Source organism: Chrysemys picta, chromosome 7, assembly GCF_011386835.1.
Source record: "Chrysemys picta bellii isolate R12L10 chromosome 7, ASM1138683v2, whole genome shotgun sequence".
NCBI classification, from domain to species: domain Eukaryota; kingdom Metazoa; phylum Chordata; order Testudines; family Emydidae; genus Chrysemys; species Chrysemys picta.
In genome coordinates this window covers 18,358,992-18,377,326 of record NC_088797.1, presented here as the reverse complement: position 1 = coordinate 18,377,326, position 18,335 = coordinate 18,358,992, and the positions used below count along the sequence as shown (strand labels likewise).

The 18,335-nt window shown below is 43.1% G+C and overlaps 1 protein-coding gene across 1 annotated transcript; it reads left to right on the top strand.

The window, feature by feature from the left end:
- The first annotated feature begins 2,528 nt into the window (after positions 1-2,528).
- SEC13 (SEC13 homolog, nuclear pore and COPII coat complex component) lies at positions 2,529-14,625 on the top strand. The gene is made up of 9 exons (XM_065550853.1): positions 2,529-3,935; positions 5,959-6,003; positions 7,056-7,171; positions 8,418-8,569; positions 9,952-10,085; positions 10,725-10,858; positions 11,454-11,574; positions 12,510-12,656; positions 13,772-14,625. The coding sequence occupies exons 1-9, from the start codon at positions 3,933-3,935 to the stop codon at positions 13,880-13,882; spliced, it is 963 nt and encodes a 320-aa protein (XP_065406925.1). The 5' UTR covers positions 2,529-3,932; the 3' UTR covers positions 13,883-14,625.
- The last annotated feature ends 3,710 nt before the right edge of the window (positions 14,626-18,335 follow it).

The following is an 18,335-nucleotide window of genomic DNA, read 5'->3' as shown; positions in this document are numbered from 1 at the left end:
GAGCTTTATAAATGCTAATGCTATACATGTTAAAGCCTCATGTCAGGTCATTTTAGGCCCAATGTAGGTTTTCTTTACAAACAACAATTTCAATAAAAACTTTTGTCTTCATTTCATGAAAATGTTAAAAGCTTTTAGTTTGGATTTAAACCTTGGACAAACCCAAACACTGTGTTATTGCATGAGAACCAGAAAGAGAAACCTACAAATAGTTTTCATTGTCCAAACTGAGTGAAATGCAAAAAGTAAATAAAATTAATGGTGGAAAAAAAGTTAGTTTAAAATTTTTCACTTATAATCTCAGGTGTTGTTAGTAGCTTAGACAAAGCTATCTGTGCTTTTTTTAAATCTACATGCTACATAATTATTGTTTATTTGTATTATGATAATGCCTAGGGATTCCAGTTATGGACCAGGGCCTCATCTGTGCTAGGCATTGTACAAACACACAAAAACCACAACAGACTCAGGTTCACTTTTCCAATCTGTTGTTTTGCTGGTCTCAGAGCACTGCAGAGACAGTGACCTTAGCTCTGGGGATGCATGGGTGGGAGTACATGATGAGAAGATTGCCTTTGCAAAGCACACTCAGGTGGCCTTGATGAACTGTACAAGGAGCAAGATCAGTTCCTCTAATTCCCTCCTAATAGATCATCTTCACTAGTAAGTTGTCCAGAATGCAAAAGCACTGCTTTCAGCAATCTACAATCATGTTACACTTGCCCTGCAGTCTTCAGGTTGGGTGTCTGTAGGGTTGAAGATTAATGTAAATAGGTCTTTGGGGCTTTTAAAGCTCGTGGGGTACAATATTAGCTCTTAGCAGTTTTCATCTGAAGATCTGAAAGCACTTTACAGAGGAAAATAAATATCATTCTCAACACCTTACAGATGGAGAAATTGAGACAGAGAAACATTAAATGACTTACCCAAATTCTCCAAATTGATCAGTGCGAATGCCAGAATTAGAAATGCCTCCAGTCCATGGACCTCTCCACTAGACTGCACTGTCTCCTAGGGGTAAGGGATAACATCATCTTAAGGTCCCACTGTTGTATCTTAAGTTGTTAAGTAATTGCATCTTACCCCTTTACATCCGTCAGAGACCTTCCCTCCTTGTAACTGATAACTCAAAACATTCCCCCTCCCCTACAAAAGGATTTCTGCTATGACCACTATTTGCCCCACATTTATTTCTTCTCCCGTGTATATATTTTTGGTGTTAGATGCCCAGTAACATTATATTTTATTATAGGAGGGAAGTGATTTTATTATATATTATTTACCCCTTCTTATTATTGCAGTGCTCTGAGACCTTTGGGAGTAAGGATCAGGATTAAAAATTTAGTTATTATAGCATGACAAATCTGTGACCATCTAGGATTTCACATTTGCAATTATTCTGCACACAATGGTCACAGAAATCCCAATTATTGATTGGTTTGAGATGCAAAAGGGTAAAAGTCTGTCTTAGGGACCAGCAGACTTTACATTTATTTAGAATCCAGGAGACTTTTCCTCCAGTAAGCTCTGAGCTCTGTGTGGCTGAATGAGCTCTGTGCGGCTGCATGGAAGCTCATTGCAGGATTGGGGCCTTACAGGTAGCAATTTTGAGAAGCTAACCTTTTAGATGCAAACTGTGGTGTCCTAATAACTGGAAGAAACTTTCAACAGTTATTTTAAAAACTGGGAGTTAAGGGTCTGGTTATAGTCATGGCTCTCAACCAGTAGTATTAGAGAATAGGGTGACCAGGTGTCCGGTTTTTGACCAGATCACCCGGTTCAAAAGGCATCCTGATGGCTCCGATCAGCACCACTGACCAGGCTGATAACTGTTTGGTTGGCAGTTCCACACAGGGGGCTGGCAGGGTCCCTGCTAGCCTCCATGCCATGCGGCTCCTGGGAAACAGCTGGCATGTCCCCCCTCCGGCTGCTTTGTGTAGAGGCAGCCAGGGAGCACTGCACACTGCCTCAGCCCCAAGCACCACCCCCACTGCTCCCATTGGCCAGGAACCTGCACCTGCAGACAGGGCAGCATGCAGAGCTGGTTGGTTGCACCTCCGTGGAGGAGCTGGAGGGGGGACATGCCAGCTTCTTCTGGGAGCTGCTTGAGGTATGGGCTGCCTAGAGCCTGCACCCCAACCCCCTGCCCCAGCCCTGATCCCCCCTTCTGCCCTCCAAACCCCTCGATCCCAGTCTGGAGCACCCTCCTGCAGCCCAAACCCCTCATCCCCAGAACCCATACTCCCAGCCGGAGCCCACCCCCATGCCCCAGCCCTGATCCTCCTCCTGCCCTCCAAACCCCTCAATCCCAGCCTGGAGCACCCTCCTACACCCCAAACCCCTCATCCCTAGCCCCACCCCAAAGCTCACACCCCCAGCTGGAGCCCTCACCCCCTGCACTCCAACCCTCTGTCCTATCCCAGAGCCCCCTCCTGCATCCTGAACCCCTCATTTCTGGTCCCACCTCAGAACTCACACCCCCAGCCCAGAGCCCATACCTCCTCCCACACCCCAATCCCCTGCCTCAGCCTGGAGCCCCCTCCCATACTCTGAACCCCTTAGCTCCACCCCCCAGCCCAGAGCCCCCTCCAACACCCCAAACCCATCATCCCTGGCCCCACTCCAGAGCCCTCACCCCCAGCTGGATCCTCACCCCCTCTTGCACTCCAGCCCCCTGAGCCAGCCCAGTGAAAATAAGCAAATGACTGAGGGTGGGGAGAGCGAGTGACAGAGGGAGGGGGGAATGGTGTGAGTGGAGGGCAGGGCCTTGGAGAAGGAGTAGGGCAAGGGCAGGGCCTCGGAGGAGGGGCAGGGCAAGGGTGTTCGGTTTTGTGCGAGTAGAAAGCTGGTAATCCTATTAGAGAGGCTAGTGCATGCTGGCCAAAGTTTAGAAATATTTGGAGCTGGGGTTTTGTTTCATCTGATTATAAAGATGTTTTTAGCCAGATGTGAACTTCCAATTAGTTTGAGACTGTTTCAGTTGAGATTGTGTCCTATCTCAAAGAGTATGGCTGGGCCCTGTTAATTCATGCCAACTCTAACCCACTAGTGCTGCTCTCTCAAAGACATTGAGTTAATGGGAACAGGACAGCAAAACAAGCGCTTTAGGGCTTTCCCACATGTGAAGTTGTTCCTAATTAACTGTTCTATGGTTCAGTGAAACAGGAACGAGGCATTTTTATTCCACACTCAGTGTCCACACCTAGAGTTAATCAGGAACAACGAGGGTGACCAGATGTCCCAATTTTATAGGGACAGTCCCGATTTTTGGGTCTTTTTCTTATATAGGCTCCTATTACCCCCCAACCCTGTCCTGATTTTTCACATTTGCTGTCTGGTCACCCTACCTGTCCTAGGATTGCCACCTGTCTGTTTTTTTTGGCTTCTGTGTCTGGGTAACATAGTAGGCAAGCCTTTAATCTGGGTAAAGAGACAGCCGCCTGAGGGGGCTGGTCCATTTTAAAGGAGAAATGGGAAATCCAGCAGGACATGCTATTTGGCCCCCTGGGAAGTTTTACATCACTGCGAGGAATGTTTTAGGAATGAGCTTCCCCCCTCCCTTTGTCTCATTAACTTCATATTGGGGAGGCGAATACTCCCCACAGGCTAGAGAACTGGAGCTAGAGGAGCTACGCCTGCCTGCAGGCGGCCCTGGGCTAGGCAGGGCAGTAGTGAAGCAGGGCCTGAGAGGTGGCAGTGGCTAAGGAAGCCAATCCTGCAGGGGGGAGTGACCGCACTCAGCGGGACGTGGGGGGAGCTGGGCCTCAGCGGCAGGCGGAACCTTTGCGTGACGGGAAGAAGAGCCTGGGGCTCATGTGCCCGACCGGGGCGGCTTCATCGCCGGACCGGGAGCTGCCACGTCTGAGAACCGCCGGTAGCAGCCGCAGGAGCCTGGCCCGGCCTGTCGCCAGAGCAGCCTTAGTGCCGCCGCCATGGTAAGGTTCCCGCGAGCGGCTGATTTCCATTGGGGAGGGAGACAATGGCCCCAGGGCCTCGAGGGGTCGGGACTCTCCCCGCATCTGCGCGCGGCGGCAGATCCACCCCGGGCTTCCACGGGACGGGCCCTTCTCGCCGCATCCTAGGAGGGGTTTTGTCGCCCCCCCTCTCCTCCTCCGCCAGTGACGGGGGGTGTCTCGCCGCTTTCACACTGGCCCGAAGCGAGGGCGGGCCCCTCACTTCCTCGTCTGTCGTAGGCTCGCGAGCTCCCACCTGCAGGGCCCTGGCCGGGGGATGTCTCCATGCCCCAGCAGCCCCTTGCTGCTCCAGTTCAGTAGTTCCCCTGCCCCCTTACGCCCCTGTGCTCCTGATTACCCTGTTGTGTGATTGGTAGCAAATAAAAAAAAATCGAGGGAGTAGAGTGTAGGATAGAGAAGATTAAATAAATCTTTTATTTGAAGAGGAAGCAGAAGCGTAGCCCCAGCGGCTGCTGCTCTTGGCTGTCCCACAAGCTACAGTGCCTCCTTAGAAGATACATAAGCTTTAACAGCCCTATTGAACTTTGTCTTTGACAGGTGATATATGCCTGCTATATACCTAAAGCTTGATCTGCATTATCAAGTTGTGTTGATATAACCATCTCGGTGTGGAAAATCCACATCTCTGAGGCCTTGTCTACACTGCACAGTTGCCAAAACTTTCATCTTTTGCGGGTACTTAAAAAAGCTCCCCCCCCCGAAAGACAAAAGTTTTGCTGAAGTATTTTGTCGGCAAAAGTGCATTCACACATGCAGACTTTTAGCTAGAAGGCTGTGTCGACCCATCCTTGTCGCTAAAAGCTGCGTAGTGTAGACAAGCCCTGAGTGACTTAGTCATACCGACCTAACCCCCAGTGTGGACAGCCCTATGCCACCAGGAGGGCTTCTCCCATTGACATAGCTACTGCCTTTCACTTAGGTGGATTAACTACGCCAACAGTAGCAGCTCGCCTGTTGGCATAGTCATGTCTTCACTGAAATGCTACAGCTGCACTGGTGCAGCACTGTAAGTGTAGACACGCCCTTATATAGCACTTTACACCCCAGGGATGTTTGGTATCATTAACCCTGTTTCACAGACTGGAGAACTGTATTTTACAGGTGAGGTACAGAGAGGTGAAGTGACTTATTTGTGGCCTGTTTGTCTGAACTGGAGTAAAAACTCTGGCGCTCCTGCCCCTTATTTTAGCTGCTACCTAGTGGTCTTGTTGCCTTCTTACAAAGGGACTGTTAGCAAGATGCAGAATAGATGCAAAAAGGCTGACCCTGCCAACCAAACAGGACTGCTTGGTATTCTGAAGTGAGCAGTGTCAGGTGAATGAAGCCAGAATGTGGGAAAGTCCTGCATTCTGAATGTTTGGTGAAGATACCCTCTTGTCCTTCATCCCCAAAAAGTTTACTAGGGAGACTGAACATTTCAAGGGATTGATGGGTAGAATCCTTTACTTCTGCACTGCTACGTCATGTCCAGTCTGGGTAAGGAGCTGATGGCTGTACAGGCCATGGCTGTGAAATGAGTTTGGTTTCAGTTTTCCAAACTCTTGGCACTATGACACAAAGACTAGTCAGGGAGATCAATCTGTCCTTCCTCCTCTAGATGTGGTTCTTCCAGGACAGAGGCAAAAATATTGGTAGGGTAATGTGGGGAAGCTTGCACTGCCAGAGCCTGGGCTTTATCTCTTTCATTAATAAAAGAGAGGACTTCATTCTCGAGGAGTCAGTGCTAAATTCACACTTACAAAAACCCAGAACAAAACATGCCTATTTGTACTTTCTCCACCTTAACTACAACATTTGCAAAGATAAACTAAGATTGACTTGAGACAAAGTTCTTATTGGATGGAAATGGGTTATATCTTAGTGAAGTATAGGTGAAAACATCTTACCTAGGTATTTTAATATAAAATCACCTGTGATTAAACTAGGTTAGTTTCTGTCTCCAAGTTGGCATTTGCACTAAATATAAATTATTTCCCCTCTCCAGGTGTCAGTAATTAACACTGTGGACACCTCCCATGAGGACATGATTGTAAGTATTTTATTTTTTTGAAATAAAAGCTGAGGATTTTTTCTTTGGTAAAGCAAAACTTTTTGATTTGTTCTAAGCGTAGTAGTGGGGAAAATGCTGCTCCCATTGCTCCCGTGCAATCCTAGTGACTTCAATGAGATTATCTTTATGGCACCTCCTAGTGACAGCTTGAGTGAGTGAGTAGTAAGGGAGGTAAGGGGATGTGTTACAGCTTTGGATGAAAGAAAGCAAAAGACAGTATGGAAAGCTGTTAAGCCTATTTCATTTGGTGATAACTAGAGAAGTGGAGCTGGCTGAGGAAGGAGAAACAATGTAGAGCTCTCATTGTGATGTAAGGGACTTACTGCTGAGAAACAAACAACAACAACAAAACTAACAACCCTAAGAATGTAGGCTGTTGCTTAGAGAACTCGGAAGAATGAAATTGAGGAAGATTTAATGTGTACATGCATCCTTAGATAAGGAATATAATAGCACTTCAGAACATGAGTCTTCTACCCAAAAGACCAGGGACTTCCCTCGATAACTCTGCACTTCTTTGGTGCTTTATATGGAAGGATCTCAAAATGACTTACAAACATTGATTAATGCAGCCTCTGAGTACACAGGTTAGGTAGGTCAGGATTTTTTTATTTTACAAAGGGAAGCTGAAATAAAGAAAATTAAGTAACTTTGCCCAACGCTACAGAGTCAGTGGCAGAGATTGGAACTCCAGAGTACCAACTTCCTGTCTCTTCTCTAACTACTAGACACTACTACTTTTTACTGTAGTGGAGTGATATACCCAAGTCAGAGAGAAGTGTAAAATACTTTTAATATCTGTATTTTAATAGCTAACTCTTTTTTGTGTTCAGTGCAAGAAAAATCTCTGGGGAATGAAATGATTTATGTGAACAAGATAATTTATAAGCTATCTAACCTTTTTATCCTACTGCTCTAATTTGGTAAACAGTTCACAATTGTTACAGCTACTTTTAAAGCATAAAATCTATAATATTTATTAATGCAGCAAGAGTATGCAGATGTTAATGGGAATCTCCATTATCTTCCAGCATGATGCTCAGATGGATTATTATGGTACTCGATTAGCAACCTGCTCCTCTGACAGATCTGTAAAAATCTTTGATGTAAGGAATGGAGGGCAGATCCTCATAGCTGACCTGAGAGGGTGAGTAAGTGAAATGAAAAAGAATCTCATGTAACTAATCAATAGATTATTGGCATGGCAGTGTTTGGTGGGATGATATTGGAATTATTATGATTTATGCAGGATATTATCAAGACACTAATGAACCATAAATTCCTTTATTAAAACAAAAGACCAAATGATATTTATACAGTTGCTCCAAACATGCCTAAAAAGTGTAAATAATGAGCAACTTACCACATCCAAACAGTAACAAAAAGTTTATAAGTGTTTGATCAAAATTCTTACAAATGGGCTAAACCTGGTGGGACTTAGACACATATTGGTTGGCTCCAGCATGGTCAGGCAGGTGTTAGTAATGAACCCTTTGAGTTTACTTTTTATACCCTTTAACAAACAAGAGGTGTCATTGCCAATTACTGACTTCAGCTAAAAACCAAATTGAGACAGTTCACCCTTATTTCCAGTCTTAATCCAGATAAGATTTACAGCCTTTCCTCTCTCTACCTCTTCCCACTCCTTTTTGTTGACCAACGTTTTTTTTGTTTTGTTTTCTCCTTTGCACCTGGGTTCACACAGGCCCTAATTTTTGAAATAACATGGCATGTAGGGTGAGAAGATCTGTGTTGGCTCTTTTTAAGACCGATTCTGTTTTGTCTTATTGCAGTCAACCCTACCAGACATCCTCTGCACTTCATTGCTTCTGGCCTTATAATTAATTTTTTTCAAACTCTTTTTTATTTGCTAGTTAAGCCTTTCTTTACAACACATTTCTTTAACCAAGCTTAAACTAACTTTAATTTTCTAATTTTATATTTATTCTACAGGTGAGTTTTTTTTTTTTTAAATGTGCATAATAATTCATACCTGTAGTATGCAGTGTGCACTATAGATTCCTCCTGGGAAGTAGTTACTCTGGCTGGCTGTCTTTAAACTTTCCTTGTATTACTGTGAGTGGAGAAAGCAAGGAAGTTAAAAATAACTTGAAACCTTGACATCTCTGGTAGTCTAGAAATAAATATGCGCTCTTAGTAACTAGTGTGTGAATGAATATTTGGGTTTTTATCTTAACCAAAGCATCCAAGTTGCACCCTTCATTGCTCTCCCACTTTCATCTTGACACTACAGAGGTGTCTTGTGGTCATTGCAAAGCAAATTTTTTTCATAAGTAATTTGTCTGCTGTGAAAAAGGCAAGATTGAAAGGGGTTTCTCCTCTTCAAATGCCATGCTTTCCTTATCTCTCCCAACTAATGTTGTTTCTTATAGCCATGAAGGTCCTGTGTGGCAGGTTGCCTGGGCTCACCCCATGTATGGAAATATTCTGGCCTCGTGTTCCTACGACAGGAAAGTTATTGTCTGGAAGGAAGAAAATGGCACTTGGGAAAAGACATATGAGTACACTGGGCATGACTCCTCGGGTACGTGGAGTGTTCTAACCGTGCAAATGGGCAGAGGGGATCAAGTTGTATCTTAATTAATCTTTTTGTTCATCTGTCATATAACAATGTGTATGTTCTTTAACCGTCTTGGGTGTTGGAAGGTGACTGGGGTTTAAAATGTTAACATTTTTACTAAATAAGGGGGAAAAAAAGACCATTTCATAAAATACCATCTTAAACTGGCATGGAGAAGAGTTATACAATATAGTGCTTCCTTCCCTATGTGGCCAATCTCTGGCTTGATAGTTCATTATATAATTATATATAACATGAACATCCTACGAATGGCATTGTGTGCTATGAGAGATGTCAGGCAACAATGGATCCCTAACTGAACAAGCTTACAGGCAGATCATGCTAGATGGGTATAATACAGCACGCTACAAACAGAATGGTATATGGTCACTATAGCAGGAATGCTTTCAGAATAGGTGGGGTTGGTTTACAGTGCTGCTTTTTATAAAGAGGCTGTTCTGTGAGAGTGGCAGGCCTTTCTGGATCATCGTCTCCCTTTTTTAAAAAACCCACAAGACCCTGGGGGTTGCTGTGCTCAGCCTCCTGAGGAGGAGTGGAAAAGGTATAGGCGCCCCATCTTGCTGCTTCATGCGTTGTCAGTTTAGTTAGAGTAAGGACTGCAGTATCGGGTCGTTGGTGTGTACCTCTCTTTATTGGGCCAACTGAGCTGCTGTTGGATAACATGAAGTACTTGCTTCTAACGCTGAGCCTGACTTGAAGCTTACATTAAAGGTTTAAGATTCCAGCTCATTAACAGAATATGACTAGACTTACAAAAACTACAGATAAATGCATTTTGTGGTGTTGGGGGCGGTTTTGGCTGAAGAGGTGTCTGTGCACACATCCTCGCCTCCCTCAAGGGATCATCACAAGAAGTTTGTGGCAAGGGGTCACACTAGTTGTTGTGTGCTGGCCAGAATCTCTCAAGTACTCTTTTCTGCCAACGCTGAACACACAGTCTCTGCATCACTCCCATTCCTGGTAGGAAGGAACAGGGTTTTGGAACACTGAAGACCACAGTAGTATGCTGTGCTCCCATTAAGTACTCACCTGGCACAAACAAATATGGTTTAAAGCAAAATAGCTGTTCTGTTTTCCTCTGAATCTGATGTTGATGCCTAAAACGCAGTTCCTGGCTCTGTTCTGGGGTCACAGCTGTCACAGAAGAAACTCAGGATTTCAAACTATTCTTAAAAAATCTCTGCAGCATTTTTATCTTCAATAAGGACCCTTAAGCTGATTTTAAAAGGTAACTTACTTCATCTTAGTGCCTTACCCTTGGCTTCCAAAGTGTCATACCAGTCAGTCACCAGATAGTAATCCAATCTTCAATATGTTTCTGACAGTGAATTCCGTCTGCTGGGCACCACATGACTATGGCTTGATCCTGGCCTGTGGGAGCTCTGATGGGGCCATTTCATTGTTGAGCTACACCGGCGATGGGCAGTGGGAAATCAAAAAGATCAGCAATGCACATACTGTAAGTGTATTTCTATAGCTCCATGAACATGCATGTTGCTCTATAGGCACACTGTTGCTGCCCCAAAGGGCTTATAGACTCCAAGTCAAGACCGAGAACAGTGAAGTGACACACACCTGGTGAGGAGAGGAGGTTTCCCAAGATGAAACATGGCAGAGTCTTTGTTAAAAGTAAAATATATGTGGGAAGCTATTGTACATTGTGGACAGTAAAATAAAATGGAAATGAGATGATTGCAGTGCTAGCTCTGCCCAGTGACTTCAGATGCTGCCTTTCACAATAGTCATTAAAGCTGCACAATGCTGCAGCTTTGACCTTGTCTTAGTAAAAACAGAAGTTGGTTTATCTAGCCACTTGCATGTGAAAGGTGTAGTTTTGTCCACTAAACTCCCTCCCCCCCGCCCTCCTGGCCATTCCTGGCCTTCTCAGTAACTGTTGTGTTGAGGTTAGACCGTAGCTGGTCTGCTTGCTCATCAGATTTTAATACAGCATTGTGTAGGAAACTTAGATTCAGAAGTCATCCCTGGATACCTGCTCCCCTGGAGCAGTATGGAAGGTAGAGCTATTATCTCGTGTAACTCCAGCATCTTTAATTTTAAAGGGTAAGAAATCGAACAGTGAAATTCTCTTCTTGCACAGATCGGCTGTAACGCTGTTAGCTGGGCCCCTGCAGTTGTACCAGGAAGCCTTATAGACCAGCCATCTGGCCAAAAACCAAATTACATCAAAAGATTTGCATCGGGTGGCTGTGACAACCTCATCAAGATTTGGAAGTAAGTATCCCCCCTGTCTGAATTGGAGACTTTCCTCTTCCTGTAAAAGGGAACAGTTTCTTTGCTGATCCCCCCCCAAATAGACTTTATATGCCATCGTTGGTATCTCAATAAATATTTTAAGCAATTCCATATTGCCTTCCATGCTTTAAAAGCTTTTCTCTTAACAGTTCCATGACTTTTGCATCCTATTGCATTATTATGGTTGTTAATACTCAACACAATCCTACTGCACTTTATATAGCGAGAAGCAGATATACTTTGAACTTATTTTTCACTGTCTGTGTCCGAAGTTATTGGAATATAATTCCAACTCTGTTGAGCCAAGAGGTGAACAGACCACGGAAACTGAATTCTCTTCTTGTCCCTAGAGCAACTGTCCCTTCAAGTCAGGCCTGTGTTACACTGAGGGGGAGAAGAAAGGGATGTTTATGTTACCAGCATTATGGATGAATCAGACACCCTCTCAGGAGTATTGAATGCATTACAAAATAATACCTTTCAAAATGGGAGATGAAAGGCAGAAGCAGCTGAGAAGTTGGGGATGTTGCCGCTGCTCCTTTCTTTGCATGAATATGTCTTACAATCCCTTCAGAGAGGAAGATGGCCAGTGGAAGGAAGAACAGAAGCTGGAGGCTCACAGTGACTGGGTCCGAGATGTAGCCTGGGCTCCCTCCATAGGTTTGCCAACAAGTACCATTGCCAGCTGTTCACAGGTAAGACTCTCATCCGTGAGAAACATGGTGGCTCCGACAATGCCACCCACTTCAAGATTGCTGTGCGGTATGAAAGGTAATCAAGTAGGAGAGATAAAATAGCTTTTCATCTCTAACCAGTCATGCCAATCCATTGTTCTAGAATGTTGTGCCCCATCAGGACTTAGCTGTCCTAGGCTTCCACTATTTCCCTTAAGAAATTTCTACAGAGTTTAAGAGCTCAGATGCTTAACAGACGTAATATTTGACAAGAGTGAAGGAGTAGATCAGTGCAGCAAAGACAGCCATTTGATAGAGTAAGGAAAAGTGGGTACAGGAGTCCCCTCAGGAAGTGTGGTTCTAAGCTGAAAAGCTCTTACTGACTTGGGATCAAACTTGCTCATTTCACAAATAAAAATATTTCCCCCCTAATTGTTAGCCCTGCAAACAACCTGAGATTTGAGGGTCCAGTCCTCCTTTCAGGTTCCTATTCCCTCAGCAGTAATAAAGATTTTCCAACTGGTATTTATTGGACAGTTCCATTGCTGCATGTGCCAGAGAAGAACCAGCTCGCGTTGTAAGATTGGCAGAATAAAAAGTAACAAGAACGTATTTATGGCAGAAAATTCAGCTGATGTGACCCAGAATGCTCAGAGAGCAGAAATCTTGAGGTGGAACATGTCAATAGCTACTTTTCTGACCTGATCAGCACTTTAATATTTCTGCATTTTTCATTTAGACCTCTTTTTAAAACAAACAAACAAAAAAACCCCCTGTCCATAACTATTGTCGTCATGGTGTTTTTAAACAAATGCACATAAAGTGACTGTTTTTTCAGATTATGTTATAGCTGCTTTTTGAAGTGAGCAGAGTGCAGCTATAAAGCCCAGATAATCTTGTTTCAGTATTGCGATGTGCCACCAATGGTTCTACAGACTTGTTTTGCTTTTTCCCAGGATGGCAGAGTGTTCATCTGGACATGCGACGATGCCTCTGGAAATTCATGGTCACCAAAATTGCTGCACAAGTTCAATGATGTAGTCTGGCACGTTAGCTGGTCTATTACTGCAAACATTCTTGCTGTGTCAGGAGGAGACAATAAAGTGAGTGCTGTGGCTTGAACTTTACATGTGGCTCGTCTCAGTAGAGCTAACTAATGGAGCACAATGCTAACCTAAGCTCTGAACTGTTAGGTACTTTTTCCAAATTTTCAGTTGAGCCATATCAAGAACATGACTTCTGCTGTAGTCTACAGTCCAGCATTAAGGGCTTTCTTCATTCTTGTCTCTACTGGATGTACAAGTCAGTCCTCTTAACAAAATACTTTAAAGCCAGTTTGAAAATAAGATTCGCTTTCATTCAGTGAAAGAGTTAAACACCTGATTTTTAAAACACTAGAGAGCTAAATTTTTTGGAGTATTTTGAAAAATACAGTCCTTTGAGTAGGGGTGTAGTTAGAATTTATTCTGGAGGGAATTGCACTGTCCAGATTCTGCTGGTCAGTTAACCAGCTACCCTGACCTAACTGAGATGGTCAGCAGTAGCATCACACAGAGAGGACTACCTTGATCTGGAAATTCAGTCTCTTGTATTAGGTTTCATTTTTCACATTACCAGTCACTCATGAATCTAAGTGAGATGTTTTAAGTCTTTCTTCCGATCTTGGAACCTTCTTATCCTAAGTATTCTAGTGCTACCTATTTATTGTACATTACCTTTCCTGTTCTCTTCATCAGAAAGGCCAAACTCCTATTCAACTACTTAGCACTGCAGTTTGTCAATCCTTTCTTGGGCATTGAAATGCAGCATTCTGTGGGATGCAGTATAATTAGAATTGCGGTCCAGTATTGTTTGATGGCAGGTGGAATAAGACTTATACATATAACTTCAGTTAGCGTCTTATGTAGGATATTAACATACCATCCCTTCCTTGTGCAGTTATAACTGTCAGAACTTATGAATTAGGATGTCCATAGTTGTCTGGGTTGAGAGCATTATGAAGAACCTTTTATCATTAGGCGCAATCATGTGGCTAATTAAGGAGCCATATCAAGAGGTGACCGGAATCAGCAATATGCAGAGAGGTTTTTAAAAAGCGTACGAAAGGAACAGTGGTGGGGAAAGACCATGTGGGGTATAGTGGACTCCAAAAGATGGGAGTAGAAGAGTACTGGTATTTTACTAAGGCTAATACTTCTCCTTCTTGATCTGTTTTCAGGTCACTTTGTGGAAGGAATCAGTAGACGGACTATGGGTGTGCATCAGCGATGTGAATAAGGGCCAAGGAGCAGTGTCTGCTATTACAGAGGGTCAGCAGAACGAACAGTGACAATGGATTTAATAATACTCTAGTTGCAATGCAAGGAGATTAATCACTTAACATGATTTATATGACCCTTCTAGATATATGAAAATCTGATGAACATCCTGTAACCATTTATGGTAAAAGCTACAAACAGAGTATTGATCATCAGCCTTAATGTCAGTTTTCTGAAATTGAAGATTAACTGTATAGCAAAATACTGTGTCCTGTGCTGTTCCTTTCTGATGCGAATTCAGAACCTCCCTTTCCCTGCATGAGCAGGGTCTGACTTGTTCTTTTTGCCGGAGGACTTTGGCTGACTAAATTGAGGACATGACAGATAAGTGCTGAAACTTGAGCTGTGGCTCTCCTGGTGGAAAGGAGCCTCTGACCAAGGTTCAATATCCCCTTCCCCAGAGGAGGGCTGGGAGAGCTTTCAGCTTGAGCTGTGCTCTCACCACTCAAGTACCATAAAGACTTGCCAGAGTCCTTCACCAAAAGAGAATCAGATCCTGATATCTAGTGAAAGCAACTTGGGGGTAAAATGAAGGACAGCACAGAGACTACCTTCATATGCAAAGGAGCAGTGAAGCGTACAAAGGTATTATTGCTTTACAATTTGCCTTTAAATTAGATTGAAAGCTCTTATTTAAAAATTTCCCAAATCTTCAAAGCTATTTTTAAACAATTTCTTTTAGACACTTTTGTGTACTGTACCTCAGGTGTTTTTTGGTTTAAATAAAAATGGAATAAAATCCTATTGGTTACAAGCCTGGTGTTCTGTGTTAACTCCTGAGAAATAATATGTAGCTCTCATACTTGGCAAATCTCAAAGCTCTTTACAAAGGAGGTCAGTATTATCGTCACCATTTTACAAATAGGGAAATAGAGGCACAAGGAGGGGAAGTGACTTGCCCAAGGTCACCCAGTAGGCCAGTGCCAGAACCAGAAATAGAACCCAGCTCCCTGAGTCGGAGTGCTCTTTTGATTAGGCCACCCAGCTTATCTTTTGCAGTGGTTTTACCATGAGTGTCTATCTAGCATCCAGTTAGTCATTCTGCACTACTGTCTGTCCCTTTTATTGCCAAAAAACTCAAATAACCAGCAGTAACATCAGGTGGCTGCTGGAGACCCTTCCTGATGTGCCTTAGGGCATATGCTGTACTGTTCTTAATAACTGGGGGACTGAGGCAGTTTGAATAAAACTTGTTCTCTTGGCACATTCTAGTGCAGCTATCAGCATAGGGTGTCTCGCCCTCCTAGTATTATCTTCTCTGGTCTTCACCTGATGTAATGTGGGTTGTCGGGGGAGAAAGCAGTAAGAAGAAAACTCAGAAACTAAAGTTTGCTCACTTGGCTTTGGTTAAAGCCCTAACCACTAGCTGACTTTCCTGGAGTGAAATATATTTTAGCATCACACAAGTTTCATTATGGATATTTTCAGATGAAAGAGTTGAGAGCAGTTTTCATACCCTTTCTCCATCAGCAAGAGGTGCTGCACTGGGTCTTTGAGCTATATTTCTGCTTATAGCAGCCATAATCCTCCTTTCTTTGCTACTCCTTCCCAACTGCACTGAAAAGACATGGCAGAGAGGGACTTCACACACTTACATAGCTGCACTGAGGTGTGTAACATTCCTGTTGGCATAGGCAAAGAGGAGAAACCGAGTTATCTAAGATCAATATTTGCTGGGACATTACAGATAAACTCTTTTTAGAAACACTATAGCAAGGGAGTATTTCCATTTTTAAACTAATACTGACTTATACCCAAAGCTGCCTGGAGTGATATTTTTCCTGTACATGATTTTAAAATACCTTCTTCCTTTTTATGTTGTCTGGTTCTCTGCAAAAACACATGCACTCAGTGTCTGTGCCTCACTCCTCAGGTGTTCAAATGGACTTGTTTTTTAGAAAGCAAACCTTTTTATCCCATAGCCATCACTTTAGATCCTCTACCATCAATCTTTCCCCACCAGGAGTCTCACCTGCCTACTGCAAAAGCATTTTAATCTCTCTCTACCCATGCCCCTTACATAATTAGTAAGTTATTCAGGACCCTTGCCATGGAAGCTGGCTCCTTACCCAATTATAAGTGAAAATGTACTGGAATATAAAGCTACCAATTACAAAGTTTCAAACTATTATTTGTGCTGTGGCTGCCACACAAAATTTTCATGGTCCTGAATCATCCAAAGCAGAGAGTTTGGCAGAAGAGGTTCCTAAGAGCTCACAGGTACAAGCACAGAATGAAAGACCATGCCAAGGCACCAATGATTTTCCAACACCCCCAGGTTTAGAAATGAAAACAAGTTTGCCTTAGTTAATCTTACCATGATGGGACTTAACAGGCAAGGTGCTTTCTGAGGGAGCTGGGCCCAGACTGTTTATAGTTTTAAAGGTTACTAGATCTTGAATTGCAAGCACAGGCATTATGTCCCCAATTCAAAGATTGTGGTTAAACTTATGAATTGTAGATAAAATTAAGCACATGTTTAAGTACTTTGCTTGAATGGGAATTTATGGACCAGATCCTCAAAGGTATTTAGGCACCTAACTCCTATTCCTAAATACCTTTGAAGATCTGTGACTAGATGCCAGGGTGATCAAACTTACTGACCCTCTGAGCTGCATATAATAATCTTCAGAAGTTCAAAAGCCACAAGACAGGCACAACCTGCCCTGCAGGGCAGCACCTACTGGGGCACAGGACTTCACTCTGACACCCCACCCCCAATGGGGCTAAAACTGTGAGACCTCTCCCCCTGCAAGGCAGAAGCCCCTAGCCCCACCACCCTGTTGCAGGGAAGAAGCCCCAAGCATCCCCACCAGTCTGGAGAATTGGGGGGGAGGGGTGCCTCAGCAAGCCACACTTTAACTGTAAAAGAGCTGCATGTGGCTCATGAGCTGTGGTTTGGCCACACCTGCTATATGCTTACAGCTTTAAAAATACACAGTTATGTATAGGTGGTTCTAGCTAGAGATGATCAAAAAATGAGGTTTTGTCAAAAAAAATTTTTTTCCTAAGACAAATGTCATCATAAAGTTTATCTATGGAAGACTTCACAACAAAATTAAAAAATCCAGAACATGAAAATCAAAATGTTTGAAAACAAATAAATGAAATTAAGAACTTCAATTACTTTATTTTTTACCCTTATCCCTCACTCTCCCACCTTCCCCCTCCTGCAGCAGAATGTGAAAAGGACATTAAAATTAGTTTTGTGCCTTTTATTTGTGATGGCCTGAAAGTTTGTTTTTGTTTTATATTAAAACCATTACTCATTTTACATGTTTTTTGCTGGTGAATTAATGGGGTGACTATTACAAGCAAAACTTAAGCACCTGAGAGAAGAGGTTTTTAAACAGTCTGTTTAAACGTAAGTTTTAGCACCCTATTTCACTCCAGCTTCTGCCAAAACACTTGAGAGAAAAGGTCTCTCTGTGAACATAGGAATTAAGAACATTAAAACTGCCATAGCAGGTCAGACCAATGGCCACCTAGCCCAGTAATGTTTCTGACAGTGGCCAATACCAGAGCTTCAGGGGGAGTGTATAGAACAAGGAAGCTGGAGCAATCCGCCCATCTTCCCCTCCTGGCTTCTGGCAGTCAGAGGTTTAGACACCTGAGCATAGGGTTGCATCCCTGACCATCTGGGATTATAGCCCCTGATGGACCTATCCTCTATGAACTTTTCTAGTTCTTTTTGGAACCCTGTTATACTTTTAGCCATCACAACATCCCATGGCAATGAGTTCCACAGATAGAGGATTGTGTGAAAAAGTATTTCCTCATTTGTATTAAACCTGTTTCTATTAATTTCATCAGGTGACCCCTAATTATTGTATTATGGGAAGGATAAACATTTCTCTTTTTCCACACCATTCCTGATTTTACCTACCTCTACAATATCCCCCCTTACTCATCTCTTTTCTAAGCAGAGCAGCCCTAATCTTTTTACTCTCTCTTCATATGGAAGCCATTCCATACCCCTGATCATCTTTGTTCCCCTTCTCTGAACCTTTTCCAGTTTCACTATGTCTTTTGTGAAAGGGGTGACTAGAACTGGACATAATATTGAAGGTATGGAGACACCATGGATTTAGACAGTGGCATGATATTTTCTGCCTTATTTTCTATCCCTTTCCTCATAGTTCCTAACATTGTTAGTGTTTTTGTCCATGGCTGTGCATTTTGTTCAAGTTTTCAGAGAATGATCCAATGAGACTCCAAAATTTCTTTCTTGAGCACTAACTGCTAAATTAGAACCTGTCATTGGGGAAAAATAATCCTTACTTTATACAATGTGCATTACTTTGCATTTATCAATGTTGAATTTCATAATTCATGTAGTTGCCTAGTCACCCAGTTTTGTGATATTACCGTGTAACTCTGTCATCAGCTTTGGACTTAACTATCTTAAATAGTTTTGTATTATCTGGAATTTTGTCACTTCACTGTTCATTCCCTTTTCAAGCT